The sequence below is a fragment of the Nothobranchius furzeri genome, chromosome 16 (genome assembly GCF_043380555.1).
Source record: "Nothobranchius furzeri strain GRZ-AD chromosome 16, NfurGRZ-RIMD1, whole genome shotgun sequence".
In the NCBI taxonomy this organism is placed as follows: domain Eukaryota; kingdom Metazoa; phylum Chordata; class Actinopteri; order Cyprinodontiformes; family Nothobranchiidae; genus Nothobranchius; species Nothobranchius furzeri.
In genome coordinates this window covers 48,931,094-48,956,395 of record NC_091756.1, presented here as the reverse complement: position 1 = coordinate 48,956,395, position 25,302 = coordinate 48,931,094, and the positions used below count along the sequence as shown (strand labels likewise).

At 41.8% G+C, this 25,302-nt stretch overlaps 1 protein-coding gene across 1 annotated transcript in view; it reads right to left on the bottom strand.

Annotated features, from left to right (window-relative positions):
* The window catches only part of etv4 (ETS variant transcription factor 4), a 47,210-nt gene that overhangs the window by 3,530 nt on the left and 18,378 nt on the right, over positions 1 to 25,302 (bottom strand). Inside the window, exons 6-9 of the mRNA XM_054749370.2 lie at positions 9,866 to 9,995; positions 8,226 to 8,408; positions 7,713 to 8,119; positions 1,335 to 1,400 (exon numbers count right to left, since the gene is read on the bottom strand). Coding sequence (XP_054605345.2) covers positions 1,335 to 1,400; positions 7,713 to 8,119; positions 8,226 to 8,408; positions 9,866 to 9,995 — 786 coding nt within the window. The remainder of the gene's footprint in view (positions 1 to 1,334; positions 1,401 to 7,712; positions 8,120 to 8,225; positions 8,409 to 9,865; positions 9,996 to 25,302) is intronic.

The window sequence follows — 25,302 nt, the reverse complement described above, 5'->3', positions numbered from 1 at the left end:
TGAGGGTCTGCCAATGGAAACATGGACACACCACTGGCTAGCCAATGGAAACATGGACACTCTACGCTGGTTAGCCAATGACTGCAAAGCTATAATGAGTGAAGGCTCAAAGTAGATAAAGCTTTATAGATGGAAGAGATTGGCTGCATGCAACTAACATACATTAAGGCTCAGTAAAAACAGGGTTAATTAAAACTAAGCTGTCTGTACCATACCTGCAGTAGACCACAGAGGGAATTCATTAAGGAAACTTGGAGACAAATTCTCAGCAAACCGTTAATGAAAGCAAGTTTGACCCAACAAACGTTTAACTTGAAATTAAGTGTTTCTACGCTTCATTACTTTTGGAAGAGATCTCTGTTAACATTTTTGCTGTTCTGTTATATGAATGTTAATTTTGTTAACTGGCCGCTAAAATATTGTATTGCTAATCTTCTGAGTCCACCTGGACAGTTTTTCCTCTTGTGACAGATTTATTTTTTCATCCTTAGCATGTTTTTTATGCAAAGCAACAATATTAAAATTAAAAAGATTAATTAAAACACCTGTCCAATGAAAATGAAATGGGCTGTTTTCGCGGGCTGACACTCTTGTATTGATTAAGGTAGGTGTTAGCTGGAATAACCCCCTGAAAATTCCTGGTCACATGAAAGTAATGTGTTCTGTCCCATGGACGGGACGTTGGAATGCTAAAGGATGTCCAAACTAAAGCCTGTTTAACACACAGTGCATAATGGATGTGGTCCGAACACCATACAGCTTCAGCATAGACCAAAAATCATCGAGTCCAAGGCTGCGTTGCAGTGCAGAGCTCATGTGGACTCTATTTTTTCCAGGTGCCGCATGCGGATTGTTATGAAGTTAAAGAAATTACACGAGGCAGACATGGAGGTGAGACCTGCTTCAGCGATGGGCATCTGGTATATTTTAAAAATAAAACCTGTGTTTTATAGTTTCTCCCAGCTTTAGTTTAGTTATTAATGACCGGTACATCAGTTCACCATGTATGAAAGTTCGAGAAGACGACGATTGTGTTTTTGTCTAAAAGCTCCTCTCCGTTTACGTAGCCATTATCACGTGAACTCGTGAGCAAAGTTCAGGACAGGTTCAGCACATGAACCGTAGTCGATGTGAATGGCAGTTCATCTGGACGTCGTATGGAAACCGGACCACCTTTGTTTTGCATTTGGGGTGAACGAGGCTTCAGATTTCTCCAGCTTTAGTCTATGGCAACAAAAATGCTGACTGGTGACTAACAATGAGGAAAAATGTAACAAACAACCAAAATGAAAAGATCTTTGCAATAAAATAAACCAGAAAATGCAAATAGCTACCTTCATTGCTGTGTTGTGGGTTTGGGAAGCCCTCGTGGTGGTACATTGAGGGACAACCAGGCACATCTGAAACAGAAATCCACGCAGCAACAGTAAATTACTCAGTTACAGATTCACCAAACTGGGACCTTTTTAAAACCACAAAGGAAAAGTTAGTTTTAACTGCATAAGTACAAAAATACCTTGTTACCACTAGATGTTCAAAGAGCAAGATGCATTTGAGACAGTAGGTATATTCTGTAGATTACAACAGGATGGGGAGGACAAATAAAGCATCCATCACATCAGCCCCTGTACTGATCTGCTGCTACTCTAAGACTGTTGACGAGCACCTCCACCAGGCCAGAACAGCGGTATAGTAGAACGGCTCCTGTCTGGTCACATCACAGACTCATTTGCATAGCTTTATTCACCAAAATAGATTTCATTTTCCTCCAATTAAACCATTCAAGCAAACTTCTCCGCAAATGCCAACCGTTTTAAAGTCATTTTAACACATAATGCGTTCTCTGAAAACCATTGTACTCCATTGAAGATACTGTGTTCAGTATCTTCTTCTGGCTCTCAGGAGGGTGCAGACGCTTTTTTCCTCCTCCCCTCCATATCTTATCATCAAGGCCCTTTGTCTGTCTCTGTGTGCTGGTGCACGGCTGCTTCTGGATTTTTTCTGGAAACTGGAAACTGAAATCACTAAAATGGACCTCGTCAGTTGGTCACTCAACGCGATTGATAAAATTTTTTCAACGATGAGAATGGGAGAAGGGGCTTCTGGATGCCCCTCCGGGACAGACCCAGTTGGACACATCATGGACTCCTGTAAACAGTGGAACTTGATTTGTTTATCTCAGCTGTCTGTGGAGGACTCTGAAGATGTGTGGATATTTGTGGTGTTGGTGTCAGGTTTCCTGGTCATTGGCCTTGGAGGCTTCCTGGTTTACAGGAAAATTAACGAGTTGTCGAGGAATACTGACCTGCTCCCGGAGCTCAGAGATGGTTTGCACCGTGCTGTGAATTCAGACTCACATAATTGTCTAGATGAATCGTTAGCTTGGAACTTTGGCCGAGATTCATTCATTGGCACAAAACATGGATGCCAACAAGGATAGAGTGGACGAATCAGCACGGATTGGGATAGATTAATGTCCATTATTGGGATTTTGAGAGGTTTAGGACCAAGGAACTTTAAGACAGAGAGGAAATGATCTCTGTCTGGCCCCAAAACATTTTCTAATCGTAATCTGGTGCCCTTGAGCCTGCAAGGCTCGAACGAAAACTCCCCCTCAGAAGATATGTGGAATGTGCCGTCGCAATGGCAACTCAACTGTCTCCTATCCCAGCCTGGGCGGGACTGCGGGAAGGCCGCCAAATCGTTCCAGGGTCACTGCACCCCTCCAACCCTCAATGCTCCTCCCCCTGTTCAGACTGAGGTGACATGCACTGCTTACTGTGGCTGCAGGAACCGAAGCGTGGATAGTCCCAAACCCACCACCCCACCTAGTGGACACTTATGTTGTGTGTTGTCTGAAGTCTGTTGCATATCTGTCTGAGGATTTTTTTTTCTTGCAGAGCAAAGCTGCCCTCCCAGTGGAGAGTAACTCTGAAGTGCCTTTTTTCCCTCCACCTGAACCAACCCTAATGTAACCCTCTGATCTCTATTAAGGTAGTGCGATTCAGGGTTGTGAATGACCACAGTCACCAATTCTTGTCATGTGTCTTGCCCATGTATGTCTGATCTCTGAATTGTGTGTACTGAAACTAATTTCTCTCTGGGATTAATAAAGTATCTTTAAATTGAATTGAATTGAATTGAATTGTGCTTCATTTCCTCTGGCTGAGCTGCTCACCTTGGTCTGTGTACTTTTCATTTTCTTTACCTGTCTGTTCACACACAAAAGAGGTGAGTCACTGACTATTCTACGAGTGAGTGCACGTTCTTGTTTCGTCGGCCATTTGTCAACTGCATCAATGAGAAAAGTAAGTAGATAAGAACCAAAATGGGCAGCCCTTTGCCTGTGGCTCTTTCAGTGACTCACTCCTGGGGAATGCAGGCCAAGCACTGTGGTTTTGATAAGATGCCACAGGGGAAAATCAAACCCTCCATTCCAGGGAAGCAGCACTCGATCATACTGTAAATAATATGTCTGCCAGCGAAGGTGAGGTCTCACTAGGGAGACATGGATAGATTCGGTGTGAGAGCACCAGGGTTAATTGTGCACTCCATGACACGGCCACTTTCTGTCTTTTATGCGACACAATAGCAGTGATTAGGCACTGGACTGCTAATTTGTGTGTGAAACTGAGTTTCAGTCCCTACGCAAAAGGACAAAGTACTGCCAGCATTTGACAGTATTCATATTTCATTTACTAAAAAAAAGCTCCATTTGTTTGTCGCATTATCAATTTTCCATTACTTTTTGTCATTAACATAAAATTTAAATGAGCAAAATTGATCTGGATGGCATCAGAAATAATACCATAAGTCAATATTGAAGTGCATTTATTCAATTATCCAAAGAAAAACCACATCGGCAGATCAAGATTGGTTTTTGCTTTTTTCCTCACTCTGTTCCATCTCTCACTGAAAAGTATTAAAAGCAGCAAAACCATTTCCTCACACGTCAGACAGTAAACTCAGACTTACAGCAATAAATCTGTCAAATCTACACTCAACCAAAACACAACAGATCAAAGGACTTGAATTCCTTAAAGGAAATCATGTCAGTCTTAAAAGCGTTCAGTTTTCAGCCAAGTTGTTTTATTATTCCTGGTTTTAACCAGTTAAAAATGGTTTTGGCTGAGAAATTATGGAGTTCTTGCTCTTTGGTGAAATCTTGAGAATATTATTAAGCAGAATCTTGTAATCTGCTAGCTGTTTCGGTTTGTTAAAGTTGGGGTGTGAGATGTTGTTCTGGAGCATTTTGTGCCTCGTTTGAAATGCTCTTCACATGTCAACCAGTAAGTTAAATGCTTCATCAAAAACAATATTTCAATCGCCTATGAAAGGTACAATTCTGTAAAAACCTTATCCACTAACTGTACACGTTCCTTTCTTAATGATCATAATCTGTCCATCAAACCGCTCCTCCGACTGTCCCTCCACAAAGGGGTCTATGTGTATGAATCACTCATTGTTGACCTGGAGCAGTTAAACAAGAAGCAAAGCCTGAGCCAAGCTGCCTAGTGTAACAGATGGAAAGCTCTGTTGTATTTGCAAATTTCATTAAAAGAGTTGTTTTACATGTTCTACTTAGAGTATGTTCTTGTTGGCAGACATTTAGGTGACAAAGTTAAAGTTGCTATAGCAAATCTGCCAACAAGCTAGGTGCTCAACGCAAACACCGTCACGGAACACTAACCCCACCCCAAGGGTATAATCCCTGGTCCCACGTCTACCGTGTCCGTGGCTTCAAATTGTGTTTTTCTTTTTGGGACTCTGGTCCTAAAGTTGAAGTGGTAGCAGTCGGCTGCTTCTCCTTCTCTTGATACTGAGCGGAGAACCACTCAGACCAGTGGTGTTCTGTTGGGTTGCTACATACACAAGTGTGTGATGAATGGAGGACCCAGGCAAGTGCAGAAGTGTGGCGACTCAGCGAGACCGACAACTGAATGGTTCAATAGTTGCTTTTGGTCCAAAATGGGGTTTTGGAGGAGATTTTTGGACAAATGCAAGAGAACCACTTTGTTTATTTAATTTTTAAAATCTCCAGAATATATTTATAGCTATACTATGTTAGAATGCAGAAGCATGAAAAAAATCTTTTCAGCTTTTGAAAAAATTTGCTAAAGCAGCATCTGTGTGTATGTGCGTGCGTGCGTGTGTGTGTGTGTGTGGTTTTCCCAGATTGTTGGTGACACTGAGTTGCTGTTATTTTTAATAAACCAAGAAAGCTAAAAACAGCTTCAATTTTCACCATAAAGACACCTCGCTGTATTAGCTAGCATATCAAGTTGTTATACGATGAATACACCTACGAAGGTGACAACAACATGTTGAAAACGTAAAACTGCACCCTCTGGAACGAGCGTTGTGCGTTTCTTGACTCTGGAGACACAGCTGTGGGGATGGGTCACCTGAAGTAAGGGTGTTGAACTGTTTTGTACATTTAAAAACTAAATTTCTTGAATAGCAAGGACAACATCTTCTGTTCCACCTCTAAAAGTGACAAAAGTTGTTTATTTACAGGCAAAAACATTAGCTCTCACCTTTTGCCTTTAGGAGGCAAAAAACCCCAACAACTTAAACATAGATTTTTGTACCATAACTGTAGCCAAAACGAAATGTCTACTGATCACTACGGTCTAAAAGTACATCCGTTTAGAGCAGCTTTGAATAAAATTGTGTTAAAACGGACACATTAAAGATGAAATGGCAGCTGAAACGATTCAAAGTTGGACACATTAAGGAACTTTTTAAAAAGCGAAACCAGCTTTTAAACCAGAAGTCTGTAGATCTAACACTGAATCCTGCATCGTATCAGATACACTCCAAAAGGGTCACATCCTCTTGGACGCACCCCCCCCCCCTCCTTTTGAAGATTGTGTGATTTGCTGTCAGCGTTGTTATAATAACACTGGGTGAAACGAAACGGCTTTAAATTTGCATGGAACATCCTGGTTTCATCAGAGGAGGGCTTGTTTTGCATCCATCCTCTGATGTCCAGGTCCCAGCCGAAGGAGCATCTTTAATGTCGGTGAATGAGGGCAGAACGTGCGCAGTGTTGGACTTCTTAGAAAGAAGCAAGAAGAGGAGCTGGTTTCTTTGCTCTCTGCTTGTAAAGCTTGTTGTTGAAGTGCCTGAGCTGGCTACCCCACCCGTTACACCCCCCAGCACCCCCTCCTACAGCCTAGCCAGTGAGCGGCTCGAGTTACCGTGGCCACACTCATTTTTCCATTATGAGTTCATCTGCCTGCAGAAAAAGGAAGCCGCTGGTGCAACCTGAAACCCCGCCGCACTCCACCAGGGACTCTAGTCTTTCCAGTGCCCTCCATTTTCTCAATGAAATTCCTCTGCCTGTCTCTCACAGAGAGCGAGGGAGGAGTATAACTGTAAAAAAAAAGTTTTTTTCTTTTTGCTGCAAAGTGTCAGGGAGTTGAAAGGAGGGGTTTTAGGCAGCCAGTGCAGCGAATAAGTTTGTGTGCCTTTTGGACATTTTGTTCTGCTGTTACCCTCGCTCACTACAACGACCTTCTTTAAAGGAACAGTTTCATAGAAACACTTCTTGTTCTTTGTGTCTGGTTTGATGGTGTAGAGATGAGCAGTTGTAGTCCACTACGTCTTTTCACACAAAATCCTAAAGTAGTTTTTACTACCTGTTGAACAGAAGCACTTTCTTGGCATCAGAATGTCTTTAAATGTCACTGACATCATATGTGAAATCCATGGCCCATTTCAAACGGGATCAGAAAATAACTTATTGGCGCATGGAAAGCAAAGTTTCCCACAACGCATTGTATCGCAAACCATTACACTCCGAACGTCAGAAGCTAATACCTGCAATGTTTTCTATTAGAAATATAAAACAAAATAAAGGTGTCCGTTATTGTAAATAAATGTATGTAAACTGTAAATTTTGCAGTGAGTGTTTGAGTTTTACTCTTCACGATCCCTAAAAATGCTAATTAGCTAGCTCACTATCAAAATAAAAGCAGCGTAGGTTTGTTCTGATGAAAAATAAACTGTTTATATTCATTACAGAGCGAGAAATGCTGGTATTTTAATAGTTTTGATCAAAAGTGAGCCAAATATAATACAAATAATATGTTTTTGTTGTTATTTTGTTATTTAAGGAACAAACTGCACTTTTATTTTAATGTCGGGTTGTATTTTTAACTGTAGCAAGAAGCAGCGATTGTTGCTAGGACACAATGAAGTACAGTTCTGTTCCAAATGCCGTCCTCATCCTCCCGTACTCGGTAGAACAGACTTTCAGGTATCCTTGCCAAGAACAAACTTGTCTAGTACACAAGAACGTCCTAGTGTCCTTGAGTATTGAGAAACGGCCAAGATGTGTTCTGCTGTTTCCTGGACCCTAAACCAACAACATCCTTCCCCATTTTGAGTCAAGATGGATGAGCCCATGAAAGCTAATTTTCAGTGTGGCGTAGATCTGTCTTGCTTTTCTAATCTGATGGTTTTCTCGTCTATTTTCTATTGGCGGCTAGGAAGTAGTGGTAGACTATTTTCCCATTCAGCCTGCATGTTGAACTCAGGGTAACTGATCATATTTAAAAAATAATTTAAATGGCCTCCTCAGTGAACTTTAATCGTTTAGAAAAAAAGTCTCCTTATGAAGTGGTTTAATGGTGTTTTTTAAAGATAATGTTGCAGGAGGTAAGTGTGCTCTCATTCTGTTACAGCAGTCAGTTGGTCTCACTCACCAGGTTCATAGGTGTAGTCTGTGGGCTCCTGTTTGACCATCATGTGGGCTGGTGGGAACCGGTGTGGATGTGAGTGTGGATGCGGGTGAGGGTGGGGTTGAGGTCCATGACCATGTCCATGCCCCGGACCCCCCATACGAGCTGCCCGCTCATACAGCGGGTCCAGGTATTCCTGCTTAAAGCTCTGCTGCAGGTAGGGCATGCAGGGGTCAGAGTGCTGCCGATGAAAACCCCCACACCCACCTTCACCTCCACCCCCTGGACCTCCACCTCCCCCTCCTCCAGCTCCGTTACCCTCACGGCTGCTGCCATGTCCGGCTGGAGCAGAAGGCATCCTCTGGAAGGTCTGCCCTGCTGGAGGGAACTGGGGACACATGGGATCCGCTGCAGGGCCCTGAAACCTGGAACTGAAAGATCAAATGAAAATTCTTCATTTAGGACAGATGATTTAAAACTATTAGCGTTTTCTAGTTTAATGTGTAGACGCCATATATTTTGTGTTTGCTGCATCACCTGGTGTTGATATGGTAACTGTTGCTGGGGAAGGGTTGGGAGGTGGCAGCTGGGTTTAGGTAGCCGGCGTCTGGCCGTCCAGCTGCTGCAGGGTTTGGGGAGTAATGCTGCTGCATAGGAGACATGGGGGGCCCTGGGCAGGAGCTCTTTGCTCCTCCTGCAGCCCTCTTTTGCTCATAGGCACTGTAAGAAAAACAACATCAAAACACACTTACTGGTTACAACTGAGCTAACAGGAATCCTATTATAGCTTCTGACCATTGATAGTTTAATGCATAGAAACAATGAATCTTCCTTTGTCTTGTGCTGAGAGTTCTGTCTAAAAAAATATTTCCAGAGAAAAAAAAAAGCCCTTAAATTACATATTTGCCTGACTCATTCCTGAAAACTGTTGACTATGTTTTGTCTGGAAAAGGTTATTCTGGAAGAAGGAAACTGTTTACATGGAATCTGGTTAAATGGGAGCAGAATTGTTTGTTTGTTTCCGAGGATTAAAGGTGCAATTTGTAAGAATGACATCATGTGGTCAAAAGTGGCTACTACAGTACATTATTTCAAGTAAAAACATTACTCTCTCTCACTCCCCTTTCGTGAGTTTCATGGCTGTTGTCAGTTACAGAGTAGGAATGGGTGATATGGCCTAAAAACAATATCACGCTATATTGAGGATTTCACCTCGATAACAATAAATGGACGATAACTACAGGTATGCACAGAAACAAAAGTTTTCCACTAGATGGGGCTGTCACATTTTTACATGACTCAAGGTGGTACAGCTTCTTAAACAGACATGAATGTTGCCAACCTACATACATCTTTTCATTTTTCATTATCACATTTTTTGACAAGGGAACATTTATCTCAATAAGAGTCAGAAATTTCAATAACGATACATTTTTGATTTATTGCCCAGCCCTAGTTACAGCTTAGTGCCAGACGAATCTAGAGAACATGTGAAGATGAGTCAACAGGAAGTTGGTAAGTAGATAATAAATATAGTCATATCTGATGTTAGAATTCTTAGGCGTTTTCCTGTAGGGAGCACTTACGACACTTATTATGGTAATTTGTCTCCAGCATTACAGGAAGTGTGGTAATTTACCGTTTTACTATTAGCTTGCTTTTCTGAATGACTCAATAAAGGAAGTAAAACGCACCAATAGACTCATTATTCCCTTCACGCATACATTTCACTGTAATATTGATTTGTTGGGAATTGAATAAGTAGCTTGAGATATTTTTTGACACAACATTTGCTTCAAATCCACCATTAGCATTGTAAGCTCAACGTTAGCTGATATTAGAGTATACCGTGTGGCTTCTTAGGGGTTCAAGAAATAACTTCTGGGTCACTCCTGTTTACTGGCTTTGGTTCTTTAAACCACTCTGGAGCTTTTTGCTTGTTGGTGTTGAAATACAAATGCTTGCTGAAGATTCGGCAACCTCACAAACTCTTAAGAGTGTAAAAAAAAAGTTTATTTTTCTTCAAAAGGATAAAAACAGACAATCCCACAGCCAGCTAAGAATAAAATCTGTTTCAGTATACCCTTCCTTCCAACATGATATTAGACTGTTTTGTGATTATTTCACTGTAGAATTTTTATAAATCGCACCTTTAATGACCAAAAATGAGGGGGTACCTGGCATAAAGGCACTGCTCTCCACTGGGGTAGTTGAAGTTTTGTTTGTGGCTACAGGACTGGCTGGGGTCAGATCCTGGACTCTGTGGTTCCTTCTTGATAGTGACTGGAGGACTATGAAACGCCACTGCTGCAGGAGACAACAAACAGAAAGCAGACGTGAGCAAGATTCCTTTGTGATTCAGCCCTGCCCTAATACTACCGTCAGCCCGAGTCAAAACTAAATCTCCTGTCTGTGCAGGAATGTGTCTTTTGTGCCAACCCAAAATGCTTAAGCGACTTTCAGCAGCAGCACAATGCAGCAGACAGCCACGTCTAAGACACAGTTGCATAAACACAGACACAAAAACACACATGCTTTCATTGCACACAACTGCATTCCAGCAGTCATTTGAAAGTCCAAAGCCTCCTTCCCACACTTTTCTTGGCTCTTCCAGACACAACAGCAGCTAAAATGTTACACCTTTGTAGTGTACGTTACACCTTCTTCAGAAGAGCATACGGGGCTTTGCATCACTTCAGCGTTAACCAAGGAAATCTAAGGATGCCACAAACATTTTAAGTATCTAATGTTGACCCAAAGGAGTCCACTTAATCTGTAACATATTGAAGTGTCCATCAAGCTGGACTGCTGGAGGGGACCTTTGCCTTGATGGCCACAGAAACCACCCAAAGTGGAGCTTCAAACTGTGCAGAGGGCTCGTGTTTATTATGCGAGGGGAGGTTTTCACCCAGAGAACTGTACAGGATGTTTTTCTGGTCCCGACAGGGTAAACAGCAGCAGCTGTGCACTTCCAGCTGGGGAGGCATGCCTTCATGTGAGCGTGCACGTTGTGTTAGCGTCATGAAATGTTAGCTTGTCTGTCTTTGCTTGATTGTGTGTGTGTGTGTGTGTGTGTGTGTGTGTGTGTGTGTGTGTGTGTGTGTGTGTGTGTGTGTGTGTGTGTGTGTGTGTGTGTGTGTGTGCAGTGGGTGTGGCGCTAACAGAACAGGCCACACTGAAAGCACAGCCCAGGTAATTACATAGCAGAGTCGTCCATTCACAAAAAGACGAGGAAAAAAACGTCTGGCTCGCTGAACAAAACACAAAATGGCTGAGAGGTAGAACGTGAGCAAAGAAAACTCCCTGACATTCACAACATTTTCTTGTTTTTGTTGCCAGAATTACAAAAACGCAAACGCTTGCCAAGAATTCTACTCCATTTTGCTAAGGAAAACTTTTAACATTTGATTTAGACTTTCCCATTTCACTTGAACCTGTTTAACATCAAAACTATAAACACATTAAAGTGACGAGAGAGTCATGCAGCTTCCTGCTTTTGGTGTGTATTCACTCTCCCACGGCAGGCAGGCAGGTGAGGAAGTGTTGGATTTATCCTGGGATCAACAGGATTAGAGAGCATTTACCCAGATTTCCCAGACAGACGTGGTGGGGATTCCGGCCTCCTCCGAGTCGCCGACAGACCGTCTGCTGGTGCACACGGAGGGTGGCACATGACCACCACTCTAATAATACAACCGTGTTTGTCTGTTGACGTTCATCCTGTTCTCAGGCTTGGTCATGAACTACAAACAATCCTCATAGAGCATGACGAGCCACTGCTGGTGGGGTTGGCATGAATGAGGCTTTTGATGTGGCGATTCGTGAGGATGTTCTGATGTCACTAGATTTTCTGAGGGGTTTGTTGATGCATGCAGTCAGTTTGCGCATGCGTGTTTGTTAGCAAAAATATCTCAAGAACCACCAGATGGATTTTATTGAGGGCCTTTCAATTTATTTGCGTATTTTGCTCAAAACATTGTAATTAATTAGCTCCACTTTCACGTGACTTCTGCTTTTGTAACATTTTATTAATTGTTTTAATCATCTGTTAGGACAGTATAAATGACGCCATGTAAACCTTTCTGTGGAACAAAGTTTCGTGCTCCTGTTTCGGGAAGTAGACGTTGGTTGGAGAAGTGGAAGGTAGAAAACGGCAGGATTTAACGCATTCATATTCATGATATTTAAATGTATAGAATGTTTGGCTAAAAGCAACATGACTTTACCACTGCTGTCATTTGTCTTTGTTCTTGGGTAAAAAAAATATAACAACGTTTTATCTGCATAAACAACAAGCCTGGAGGAAAGAAAGAAAAAAGAAAACAAACATTTATATAGCGCCTCTCAAGATAAAAAATCACGAGGCGCTTCACAAAACCAAAAAATTAAATATAAAAAAGATTTTAAAAATGATTAAGGACACATTTAAAATAAGAAAAGAATAAGTAAATAGTGATTAAGAAATGTAAGGAAAGGGAGAGAGAAAATGAATAAGAAAAAAGGAAATCAGTGAATCCTGGGAAAGGCAGAATAGGTAGAAGAGCAGCATAAGGAGAGGGTGGTGATGAAGGTCACACCAGAGCCAGCCTGAACAGGTGAGTTTCAGCTAAAGGAGAAAAGCTGCTTTTTAAAGGAGACAAAGAGTTCTGCCGTGTGGTTGTGCTGCTAACGCTAACGGTTAGCTTCTACTAGCTGACTTGTGCTCTGTTCTCTCCGGGCTGCTAAATCATTATCAGTCTTCCGCACTTGCACCCACGGTGGGTGAGTCCATAAATCCAAATATCTCTCTGTGACGTAGAAGGGAATGTTTTTTCTGATCCAACCGCGGGTCTGTGGCTGAAAGGGAGAAGGGGAATGAAGAAAATGTTTAACCTGCATGTGAAACTCAGGGTGACTGCTTGTGTTTAAAAAGAACAAAATATGTTTCTCAGTTAACTTCCTCTTACAAATGATAAATTAGAATAAGTGAATCCACAGGGAAGTTTAAACATTCATTAATGTTCCACTTCTTTCAGCTAAAGTTCATGAAATTCAGCTGCAGTGTTTTTTTATTTTCTTAAGCTTGGTTTATGCTTCTGCGTTGGTACGGAGACACGCAACGCCATTATCCGTCTTTGCGAGCCTGCTGGAGAGCCCTCGCAAGGACAGACAGAGTCGAGCCCTCTTTTCTGAACATCCGTTGAAAGAGACGGAGAATGCAAGCTTGTGATTGGTCAGGATGCCGCTTTTGTCAACAGCACCGCCATTGCGCCCTCAAAAACAAAGATATCTCGTGGCAGAGCAGATTGAAGAATACCTAGCGAAGAAACTCAAAAAAATATGACCGTTTATTCACCCGTGACTGGAGAAGTAAAAAGATTGGCAGCAAGCATTTTATTCATGGATGGAAATGACGGGAAACGTGGGTTTAGAGGTGGTGGGCACATGAAGAGGTGGAGGAGAATGAGGGACAAATTTGCCCATGTTAAAAAGTCTCTGAAATACAAAAACACAAAAGAAACACAAGTAAATGCACTATTCTGGACCGGATATATGACAGGATACCCCAGAACAGTGCTACACCCTCTGCTGCCCTGGCGGGGAATTGCTTTGCAACACTCCCCAGATGACGAAGAAGTCTGAAGGCAACGCACTTCCATCAATCCGTGCGTGTACCACGTGTAGCATAAACCAAGCTTTATTCTCAGCGGGTTTCCGATAAGTGCAGGGTTGTTGGTTCATTTCTTGACTCCTACTGTCTAAATGCACTTGAGCAACAGATTTAATTGTTTTAAATGGCAGCTTCCAGCTCCAGTGGTGTGTGCATGAAAAGCACAGCTTGAAGATCCTAGATAAAAACCTTAGTTCAGCTTATTCGTTCATGCATTCATCCCTGTCTAAATTCACCACCCTCCTCATATGAGATGAGACATTCAGCTAAGCTTGTTGAGTTTTATGCTGTCATTTGAGATTAGAGACAATTTGAGCTGCTGCTGATGCCAGATTAACACAATCATCCAAATTAACCATATTCTGGAGATATCTGCAGCAAGCTTCATTGCACCAGCTCAGATTTGAGTTTGGATTTTGGACTTTTAAAACCATGTCCTTAAATTTATACAATCGTGCATTTAGGTCTAAAATAGTTCCTCCAATAAAACAAACTCTGGTTCTCACCAACTCTTATAAACTGTGTTGCATGTTACGGTAAATCTTCCTGTCCAAATGATGTCAGATTTGCTGCTGTGGTTTATAAGCTGCTGGCAGTCCTGTAAACAGATCTGAGCAGAGTTACACTGTTCAGGTTTCCTTCTCTTCCTGCTTTTATTTTGGGGCAAAATTACCTCCATTAACCAGTTTTTTTTTTATATTTCATCACCCTTTGAAAGAGATCCTCATATTTCAAGGTGAAGTGTTGCCTTGTGAGTTTATAAATGGAGCAAAAGTCACTGAAAGGTGTTTAAAAGTGAAAAGACGAATTCTAAACACAGCAGTTAATGTCCTGTTAAGCTGAATATTTCTGAGAAAATGTGACAGTTCAGATAGTTTTGCTGTGGGTTTCTATAGAATGATTATGAACACTTAATATATTAGCTTTTCCAACAACCTCAGTTAAGAAAAAGAAAACAAGCAGTTAGGCTAAAACCAAAGTGGATCACTGTTGTGAAACGACTAGTAAATCAAAAATAGCCTTTGTTTCATTAAAAGGTGTGATTTACTAAAAACACCTTTTAGTTATCATTTCAGATCATAATGGGTCACTCTGAGATTTTCTTGCAGGCTGAACATGAAAAAAGTCTTCACCTGTCTCCTGAGTTAGCTTCTGATAGAAAATAGACGGGGAAACTCTAGGATATCAAAGGCCTGACAGATCTACGTCACACGGTAGCCATTTTTACAAAACAATGCCGTCAATTTGCCGCAACAGCCTTGGGTTGTTTAAAAGTGGTCAGACCGTGGCGGTAATGTGGCGTAGTCGTGTCCTTTTTACAAATGATTGCACAACAGCGACGTCTACATTTTTTAACAAGCCGCTCCTCAAGGTGTCGCCTGCAGTCCCCGTGCAGTCTCTGATGAGCTGACCTCTCGCTCTAAAGGAGAAAAGCTACCAGAGCTCTAGATCGCTTCAGTTTATTATTTCAGCTGCTTCCGTTTACAAAAGTGAAACTTATTGTCTGTTTTTACTTTCATCTTCCATATAGATGCCAGCCGGAGCTTGGCAGTAACTCCCCCGTCATCACCTCCCCTCACCGTTTATAGGTCAGACAATCACTGCAATATTACTACTACTACTAAATAAAGGGACTTTTGCACCATATTCTAAATTTTCAAGTTTCATCATGCAAACATATTTTTAGATTTCAAAAGTGTGTATGTGTGTGGGTGGGGGCAACGATGCAAATCGTTCACTTATTTTTGGAAGCTATGGTCATAGAGCTCATTTACATAAAGTTTTATTTCATTTCAGTAAAATATATCTAGAAATTATGAATTGATCAAAACTGCCTCATGACAAAATGTTTGTGTCCATGATTCTGCTATTAAAGGCTATTTAAGTTCTAAGTGACTGCAGCTAATTAGCTGCAGCTGCAGCACTTCTTTTTTCGTAGCACTTTCTGGGATTCATTTATTTAACAGATCACCATTTAATGTAAATTATTAAAGGCTTATTGAATATCAGTTGCATGAATGGGTTTACAATTCTCTGACCGGTTCCCATCACCTCCTGAACAGATAAGGTCTTCTGACACTCCTCGTATCCTCCCTCCTTGTTTCCTGCCTTTCTTGATTGCTCCCCGGCTAAAGATAAAGGTGACCTCAGCAAAAAGTGAGGTGGGGATGGGTGTTTACCTATGTAAATGTGGCTCTTAGAGGGGGGAGGATGAGGGGTGAAAGGTGATGGTCATGGTTGAGTGCTTTAGGAAGTAGAGGGATCATTACACAGGGAGGTCTCTCATTCAATGGACACCTACCACAAACAATCACATGAGCAAGGATGCCCACCCCCAACACACACACACACACACACACACACACACACACACACACACACACACACACACACACACACACACACACACACACACGCACGCACACGCACACGCACACGCACACACTACAATACAATACAATAGGGCCCCTCAGCTGAACCCTGAAGAGCTGGTGTGAAAATGTCAGGACTCCTACGGTAAATAAAAGCACACAGAACCCTGAAACAGCTGCACAAAAACAGCTTGGTGGGGCTGCTTAGAGACACAAAATGAAGAGGTTTAACACATTCAGAATCTGTCAAATATACTCAATATCACAAATGAATGAGTTGTCATGCAGTGGACGAGACCCAGATTATTTCCAACCTTTAAAGGCCTCAGTGCATAGAAATCCAGCATGGAGACAGGAGAACATCTGGAGAGTCTTACACTGGATGTTTATATCCAGCCTGGCCAAGTCCTAAGCCTCTGGAAGTCTGCAGCACACGACATTCTCCCTCACAATTACTCTTTGGACATCAGCCGAGTGTCTAACAGGGTGACAGGAACTCACTAAAGCGCAGAACACGAGTGTCCTGTAAACACCCACTCAGTGGGTCCATTTTATACAAATAAAGTTCAGCTTTGTAAGGGATGTGCATGGTTATCTCTGGATCTGGTTCTTATCTAACAGGATGTGTGTTTAGAACGTGAAGTGGTACAAGGCATGTGCATGATGCACTAAATAAAAGCTGGAAAGGTACCTGGTGTCCCATTCCTGCTCCTTTCTTTGGTGCAATCATTTTAAGGGTTAAAAAGAAGGATGTCAGTTAACAAATGCTACAGTTAACTTCTGAATGTGCTACTACAGCGCGTCTGAGGCATCAGAGCAAAGCTGCAATGAACTCTAAAGGAATTCAACAAACATGTACACCTACATAATGAAGTAGAGCTCAATGATTAAAGCACTATCATTTCTTCATTTAAGCCAGTGAGTATTATTAGGGACAAAGCTTTTCCTTCTCTCTTTCTTTCTCTCTATCAATTAATGTATTTAATTATTGTTTTTTTTTTGTTTTCAACTTATTTACGACCATTTTCAAAACTTACAAATATAAACAATAAAGGGTGTACAAAAATCCACATCTAGACCTGCAGAGAGAGAGAGAGAGAGAGAGAGAGAGAGAAGAAAAAAGGGGACACAAAAATACTACAGTACTCGGACATCACTGCGCCGACAACATGAGGATATATAACAGCAACAATTTTTTGCTGAAAAGCACACGGTAATAATTAATAGTACATTTAGTGCCAACCACAGACCTAGGTTTTATGTCAAAAACATCAAGAGTCCGACTAAACATCTAATGATTATTTAATAAGTTTAATTAAAATGCATCCAGTTTTTTATGCAAACAAACAAAAACATTGCTCATGTTTAGCCCATCAGTGGCAAAAAAGTGCCCCAAATCCTAAATGGGCTCGACACATGGGAGGCGACATTGCCTCTCCTCCATTCATTTTCAATGAGACATGCGCGACAAAGCGATAATCGCAGGTCTCCCTCCTACCAAGCGAAACGCGAAAAACGTGCGTGTGAAATTTTGCGCTTGTGCACGACCCAGCGACGCAATCCCAGAAAGTTGAAATATTTTCAACTTTTCATCGCTGTTGCTCGGACAAGTACCCATCAACGGAGGTTTCATTCACTGACCAATGAGCGGACAGGATGCTCCGTACACCTCCGAGCAAACATGGAGGAGAAGTTGATTATTATTATGTTTTAAATGGTAAAATCACAAGTAAGATTTCACATAACTCTAGCAGCACCTTGTGAAACATCACATCTACCGCTTAATTAACTCTGAACCGCTTAAATAACATCTAATAATGGGCTCGACACATGGGAGGCGACAAACGACCGCGATCAGCGAAATTTGCCGCTGTCGCTTTTATTACCTGACACACGGGAGGCGATCCGCGGCAGCGGCCAGCGGCAAAGCCGTCTACGCGTTCCGTTCCATGGCAAAATCGAAACTTCCGTTGTTTTGATTGGCTGTGTCAGGTTGGAGGGAATTAAGGTTATTTAAGCGGTTCAGAGTTAATAAAGTGGTAGATATGTTTCACAAGGTGCTGCTAGAGTTATGTGAAATCTTACTTCTGATTTTACTATATAAAACATAATAATAATCAACTTCTCCTTCATGTTTGCTCGGAGATGTACGGAGCATCCTGTCCGCTCATTGGTCAGTGAATGAAACCTCTGTTGATTGGTCCTCGTCTGAGCAACAGCGATGAAAAGTTGAAAATATTTCAACTTTCTGGGATCGCGTCGCTGGGTCGCCTGTGCACGACACGTGCACAAGCGCAAAATTTCACACGCACATTTTTCGCATTTCGCTTGGTAGGAGGGAGACCCGCGATTATCGCTTTGTCGTACATGTCTCATTGAAAATGAATGGAGGAGAGGTGATGTCACCTCCTGTGTGTCAAGCCCATAATGCATAGTCCTTTGCCACTACTCAATCAACATTACAAGTTTACTATTCATAAATGATAAATGTGCACATAGATTTTTTGGAAATAAGGTTTTAGTATCAATAAAATGTAGCATCACCACATTCAATGAGGCAAATCTGACAAATCAAAATATTTTTTTCACAGGAACTCGAGAGAAAACAACTATTTCTTTACACATGCATGATTTTACAAAGCTCAAAAGGATAAAACTGATGCTAAAAGTGAAGTTGTTTTGTATTTTGGAAAATTTGGATATATTGCATTTTGCAAAGCGTGTTTCAGATATGTGAATAATTTTAGAGTAACAGTGAGAATGCTATGGTAGAAGAAGCTGAGGCAATACAATGTGATCCAGACTTTTTCAGTCCAGTCATTCCATTGGTGCATGCAAACATGTGCTGGACATGTGTGCATGCTTCTTGGGTCAGTGAACAATCAGAAAGACAGGCAGAGACTCGAGCAGACCAGGCAGCACAAACGAACCCGTCCTCGTCCCTGAACAGGGTGGAGAATGGCTTCAGCCTGCTCTTTCAGACCTGGAGTGTTGGATGCATTAGCGTCTGCTCTATCTGATTTACAGATCCTCCTTTCCCATCTGATAATGGATCCCTGAATATTTAAAAAACAGTTGTCAGATACCTTTCAAGCACGGCTAACCAGATTGATATAAAGTGCACAGAGAAGAGAAGACAAGTCTGAGGAGCTATGTGGCCCTTTTACACAAGGTTTTGTGAATTTGTCGTTATATCTTGAGTTGACTAACAGGATGTAGATGTGAATGACACTAATCATGGTAAAGGGAGTTGCTCAGTGAAATTTGCAAGCATCATAGTTTCAATTCCCTAATTTGAGAAGCTGTACATTTGTCAAACAAGAAGACAGTGATTTTCAGTCTTTGAATGGTCATCATGAAAAATACCTCCATCAAAACTACCAATCATAATGTTCAGTTATGGAGAAAGGTTTAGGGTGGAGACACAAATGTTAATTTTCCTAAAGCTGTTTAAACTAATTTTAATGAATACTGAAGTAAAATAACAAGAATTTCACAAGTTAAGGCTTTTATTGACAACATGAAGTTAATGCAGCCCCAAATATCTGCAGTTTGTTCTTCCTTTTCAAGACCTCTAAAATTTTTCACGAGTCAGATTTTACAGATTATGTATTTTTCTGTCCATCCACATCTTGAGAATATTTTAATATTTACTTTGCTGACCCACTTGCTTTATCCATGTGACCTGGTACTCCACCATGCTAGAAAATACACTGTTCCTCACCAATTTGTTCTTAAATGACTGAAGGAGTTCCTCTGGGAGGATGATTTGGTACCATTTGTTATTCGTGTGTTCTAAAGCCAGGCGTACACTGTGTGACTTTTTCACTTTTTTGAGACAATTTTCCACTCGTGCGAGAATCCACAAGATCGGGGCGAGTTTTGCGCTGAGCATTGTGTAGTATACAGGGGGTTATGAGAGGCGAGTAACACCACGTGACTAGCTACCGATCAGCAATTGTGAGCTTGCACGGACTTCTGGCGTGTTTGATATTTTGCTCGTCCCTCCTGAGGGCATTGCACTGTTGAAGCGGTGATGCGAGCAGCTGCAACCCAAAAAGTATCAGAACCGTTCACGCCGCATGCGCAAACACGAAAGCAGGGGTGGAATTTAAGGAAGCAGAAGTGACAAACAAACAACGGTTTCTTTTCATCAACACACATGATGGCAAGAAGAGCCAAAGACAAACGTCTTGTTTTCACGGGTATTACTGTGGTTAACCGGGAGCATGCAGGTGCTTTTCTGCTCTGAACCGAACGCTTGTCTTTCTTTTTCCTGGTGTTTACTTCCGGGGTTTTCGTCTTCGTGCTTGTAATTCTAACGTGATGGGTCATCTACTGGCTAATTTTTAGCTGCGGTAGTTCATGCCACACGTACAGTGTTAGCAGTCAGCTCGCATCCAAGAACTGGGTCATACAGTTTGAGCACATGACTCGTGAGATCTGCTCTGCGAGGAAGTCGTACAGTTTGAGCTGGAGCCGAGTGCTACGAGTGAAAAAGTCGTACAGCGTCCGCCCAGCTTAAGGTGAGACTGTGAGTAAATCAACTTCCTTCACTGACAAAACACACACCCACCAGTGATTTAATGGTGCATTACAGGACACAACACTGGAGTGCTCTCCTATTTATTCTCCAATCTTTTCTCCAGATAGCCCAAACAGTGAGAGAGAGAATTCATCAGAGAAACAGACCTTCATCTAAGTCCTCAGCAGTAAAATCCCTGCACCTTAAGCAGAATATTAGTCTGTCCAAAATATTCTCCTTAAGCCTCTTATATAAAACGATGGGGTCAATTTGCCACAAAGCTAAGATAACATCAGGGCACCTTTGGTCATTCATAAGAGGTCAGCCTTTGACGGTATGTGGCGTTACTGTGTGCTTTTAACAAAAGATTACGTAATGGTGGTATAAAGTGGTGGGTGGGGGTGATGATCATAAGCTTGGACATAAATTGTTTTTTATGACAATTGAATCTTTTTTTTTTCCCCCACAAACCACCCGGATGTTCAACACATGATCATGACATCACCATCTGATACACGAAGGTGTGATTTTCATTCAGAAGTCCACTGTTGCGATAATATTACTATCAAGCTTGAGGACACAAAAGCTGTAACGTTCTCACATTGCCATGCTGCCATGGTGCTTTCATAAGCCACACTGTGGTGGCAACACTACTATTATTTGCTGCCATGGTGAGGCCGAGTGTGAAGCAGCTGGGATGAGAATAATCTCCTCTAAATCGGGGACCATGGTCTTGAGTCAGAAAAGGGTAGAAAGCCTTCTCTGGGTCAGGGATGAGGTCCTACCTCAAATGGAGGAGTTTATGTATCTCGGGGTCTTGTTCAAAAGTGAGGGAAAGGTGGAGCGCGAGATCGACAGGCGGATTGGTGCTGCGTCTGCAGCGATGCAGGCGTTGTACTGGTCTATTGTGATGAAAGAGAGCTGAGCCCAAACGCAAAGCTCTAGATTTACCGGTCAATCAGTAGTGACCGAAAGAACAAGATCGCGGACACAAGCAGCGATGAGAAGCTTGGCCATCCGGAAGGGGCTTGGAGTAGATCTGCTGCTCCTCCACATCGAGAGGAGCCAGTTGAGGTGGCTCGGGTATCTAGTTAGGATGCCTCCTGGGCTCCTCCCTGGTGAGGTTTTTCGAGCATGTCCAACTGGGAGGAAAGCTAAAGAAGACCCAGGACATGCTGGAGGGACTATTTGTCTCGGATGGCCAGTGAACACCTTGGGATCCCCCCTGCAGGACTGGCTCAAATAGCTGGGGAGAGGGAAGTCTGGGCCTCTCAACTTAGGCTGTTGCCCCTGCAACCAGACTCTGGAGAAGCTGAAGAAAATGGATGGATGGCTTATTGGATTTTCTTATTTACCCCGACAACAACTTTAAGCTCCAATCAATGGTTGATTTAGGTTCCAGCATGTGCACTTTTAGTGCAAAACAGTGACAGTCACTAGTTTCCTTGATGGTAAAATATGAAGAACAAATACATTTCCAGCACCACCTTCCATCTGAAGCACCTAATCTCCCCTTTCACTTTAATTCAACCACGATTTTAACTCCTAATTACCCTCACTTGTATTAACAAAGCAGGACAGTGATGCAGTAAAAAGGATTTTAGGTCTAGGTTCATTTTTATGGAAGAGTCTTTAATAAATCAGATCAGCTTGTTGTATTCTGGAGTTTAAGCAAAGTGCAAGAACAACTGAGACATTCTCAAAATATCTGGCTTTAACTGTAATATTAAAAAAAGGGTCTACAGACTATTAGTTGTGGATGAAAGAGTATGGCTGAAAAGAAAATGGAAGCCTGCTTACAGGAAAAAAGGATGTTTATGCTAATCAGCTTCATAACTTAACTTTCCTCATAGGCTGAGAGGATGAAGCGTTAAGTCACGTTCCAACATTTTATGTTTTCCCTGTTGTCCAATTCACTCTCAACTGTGCAGAGTTAGCTTTTTATGAATGGCCATTGAGCAGTTATAAATCTACTGCCCCAATGCCGTTTAGTGGAGCAGATACAATACATCCCTGTCTCGGGACAGAGGGACGTCCCATCACAGATGAGGCCTGGATGTAATTAATCTGGCTCAATATTGACTCTTTACTCTCAATCCCTCAACTTCTAATATAGCTGTCCCCTTTTAATGTTTAATGCAGCGATCGATCACTCCCCCCATTACTGAATGGATATAATCAGCTGTCCACCCAGGGCGTGACGGGAGGATGGGTTTGTTGCCTCCGAGTCTCGAGGTGAGGATAATGAAATCAAGAAGAGATAATGCAGTAATGCCAGGACACCTTGCTGAAAATGATCAGCCTGATGCCTCATCCACAGTTCCCGCCAACCCCACCCTCTTCCTTGACCCTCACTGCTTGATCATGATCTCAACCGTAACTCTTCAAAGCTCATTTGACCTGTTCTTACCCCTCTCCTTCCCTCATCTGCTTTCAGGCTGATTTATCTGCTCTTTATCTTTATCAAGCCATCTATCAACCCTCTCCATCCACTCCCACTCCGCTCCTGGATCAGAAAGGATCAATATCACTGAGCGCTGAATCTCAGCTCACTCTGCACACCTTCTGGTCTTTGTCAGCAGGTTACTAAACGTTCCCCCGCTCCACTTTATGTCCAGTATGGGTTTAATGTGCTGATATATGTGTATGCTCAGTGTGTTGATCAAGTACCAGTAGCTGCTTTTTAATAATCATATTTTTGACACTGGATTGTAAATGTAGTCTAAATTAGACATCAAATTTAACAAGGCAAGTATTCTCAGAAGCATGAAAAGGCAGTTTTTTAAGCGTCTTACACCTTTCTACTGCAAGAAATTAGAGATGGTTCAATGTGGTAGAAGAGCTACTTGAATATTGTGCCGTAGGATCTTCAGCTTTCAAGTGGTGAAATTGTTTATGCTTAACTTTTATTGCCTTAAATTTCATCATGTGCCAAAGACAAGAATGGTAAAAATCTTAATTTACAGAGTGTGGTTTTGGTTGAGTTTCTGAAAAAAAAAAAAATGTTGAAACTTTTTTAGGGAGATCTTAAAAAGGAGGACAGGTTCAAATTTGAACTCTAAAACTTCTCCACCTTATTGACGACATTTCTTTAAAGAGAGCACACATTTGTTTTTCAGTAAATCTGCCGTGTTCTCTAGTATGACTGCCTTGGGTGTCGTTTTCTGTGGGGAAAAAACTCTGGCACTCCTGTTTCCTAGAGGTTAGCTGGAGGTGTGTAAGTCACGGAAGAACAGGATTTAGAGTCTTACTAATTAATATACAATTTGTGAATAACTGGCCTCTGACTGCCCCGTTCACTGCCTTTGTGAACAAAACTCAAATGAATGTAAAAAGTATTTTCTTGGGGAAAAATATGAAACACAGATGTTTTATCTCCACAAATAAAACCAGCCTGAAGGAGTTCTACCATGTTGTGGAGTTGCTAATGCTAACGTTTAGCTTATCCTAGCCGAGACTCGCTCTGCTCTCTACTGGCTGCTAAATTAACAATCTTCCATGGTCGCAAACCAAGATGGGGAAGTCTGTGAATGCAAATTTACAGTGTGAAAGTGACGGAGAAGTTTAAGTAAGGCTTTACGGCAAAATCCTGCCTGGGCTGCATGGCGGTGTAGTTGTTAGCACCGTTGCCTCGCAGCAAGAATGTTGCAGGTTCGAAACCCGTCTGCGGCCTTTCTGCATGGAGTTGCATGTTCTCCCCATGCATGAGTGGGTTTCCTCCGGGTACTCCGGTTTCCCCCACAAATCACAACAAAATTGTACGTCGTTTTGGATAAAAGTGTCTGCCAAATAAATAAACATAAACAAAATCCACCAAGTTACAAATCGGTCCTTGTAAGACACGTGACCTGCATGTCAACCACACCCCCTTAGCGACATTTTAGGTGTATGACTCACATTGCTACGGTAAGCTGCAGCTAAAGTTGAAGCAGAAAAATAGTCAAAAGGAAGATGGATAACAAAAACAAGGACGAACACATCCCTTACAGGGATAAACTTCTGAAGGAGGCTTGAGATCGGTATTTTTAGAAACCGTCTACAATCAACACTGTAGATCCCTACGACCTCAAAGGTAACAAACGCAGCTCGGACACTTCATTACTGCCCAAAAGATATCACCTGAGTAAGCGTAGCACTACTTTAACTTATTTATAATCAAGTAAAAATAAAAAGTATCTGTCCAAAAACATTACCCCACTAACAGGCGCTGCGCCAGGCTGTATTTTTTGGATGGTCCTTAGACAAGTTAGTATCAATATAAATTACAAGCAGGTACAGAAACAACACCTACATGCAGAGGCCCTGCTAGACATGTTTGTTTTCATTTTGAGTGACTGAGTTTAAAAAACGGTCATTTCAACAATTACGGTAATTTCAGCTCCTTTTCTGTAAAACAGATTGCTTTTTAAAGCCATTTTTGTAATGGCTACTAATGATCAGCATTGGTAGCAGTCTCGAATTGAGTTGTCTCCAAAATTAAATCAGTTGTATTTGTAGTTTTTTTAAGTTTAATAAAAATTGTATCCAGCATTTCATGAGACATTTTGCCAACATTAACACAGAATAAGATACAAAAAAAAAAAAAAAAAAAAACGATTTTACCAAACCGAAATCAGTGAAAGTTTAAGGTGGTAGAAATAATTAAAATAAACGCCTCTCAACTCCATCAGTGTAGGATCCTCAGCTTCTGTCCCAGATTCCCAACAGTCACAAGAGATTGTTTTCCCAACTTTAATAAGTGAAAAAGTCTAAAGGCCCCACCCTCTCCTCAAAGTTTTGCGGGCAATGTCTCATTAGAACAGACAAACGGTTATAAAAACCAACAAAACCTTAAAAAAGACGGTGTCCAACAACACTGGGACACACCTCTGTGTGTAAATGATTTACACACTCGGCTACTGTTATTTCTACCACCTTGCAACTCTCATCTTTGGTCTGTGAACCAGCTTCTTTCAAAACAACATTCCTGTTGCTGGAAGTAGAGCCGTCAAAGAAACCACATCAGTGAGCTGCAGCATCACAGGGATGGACCAACATTCACAAACTCTTGTGTCCCGCTGGTAAAAA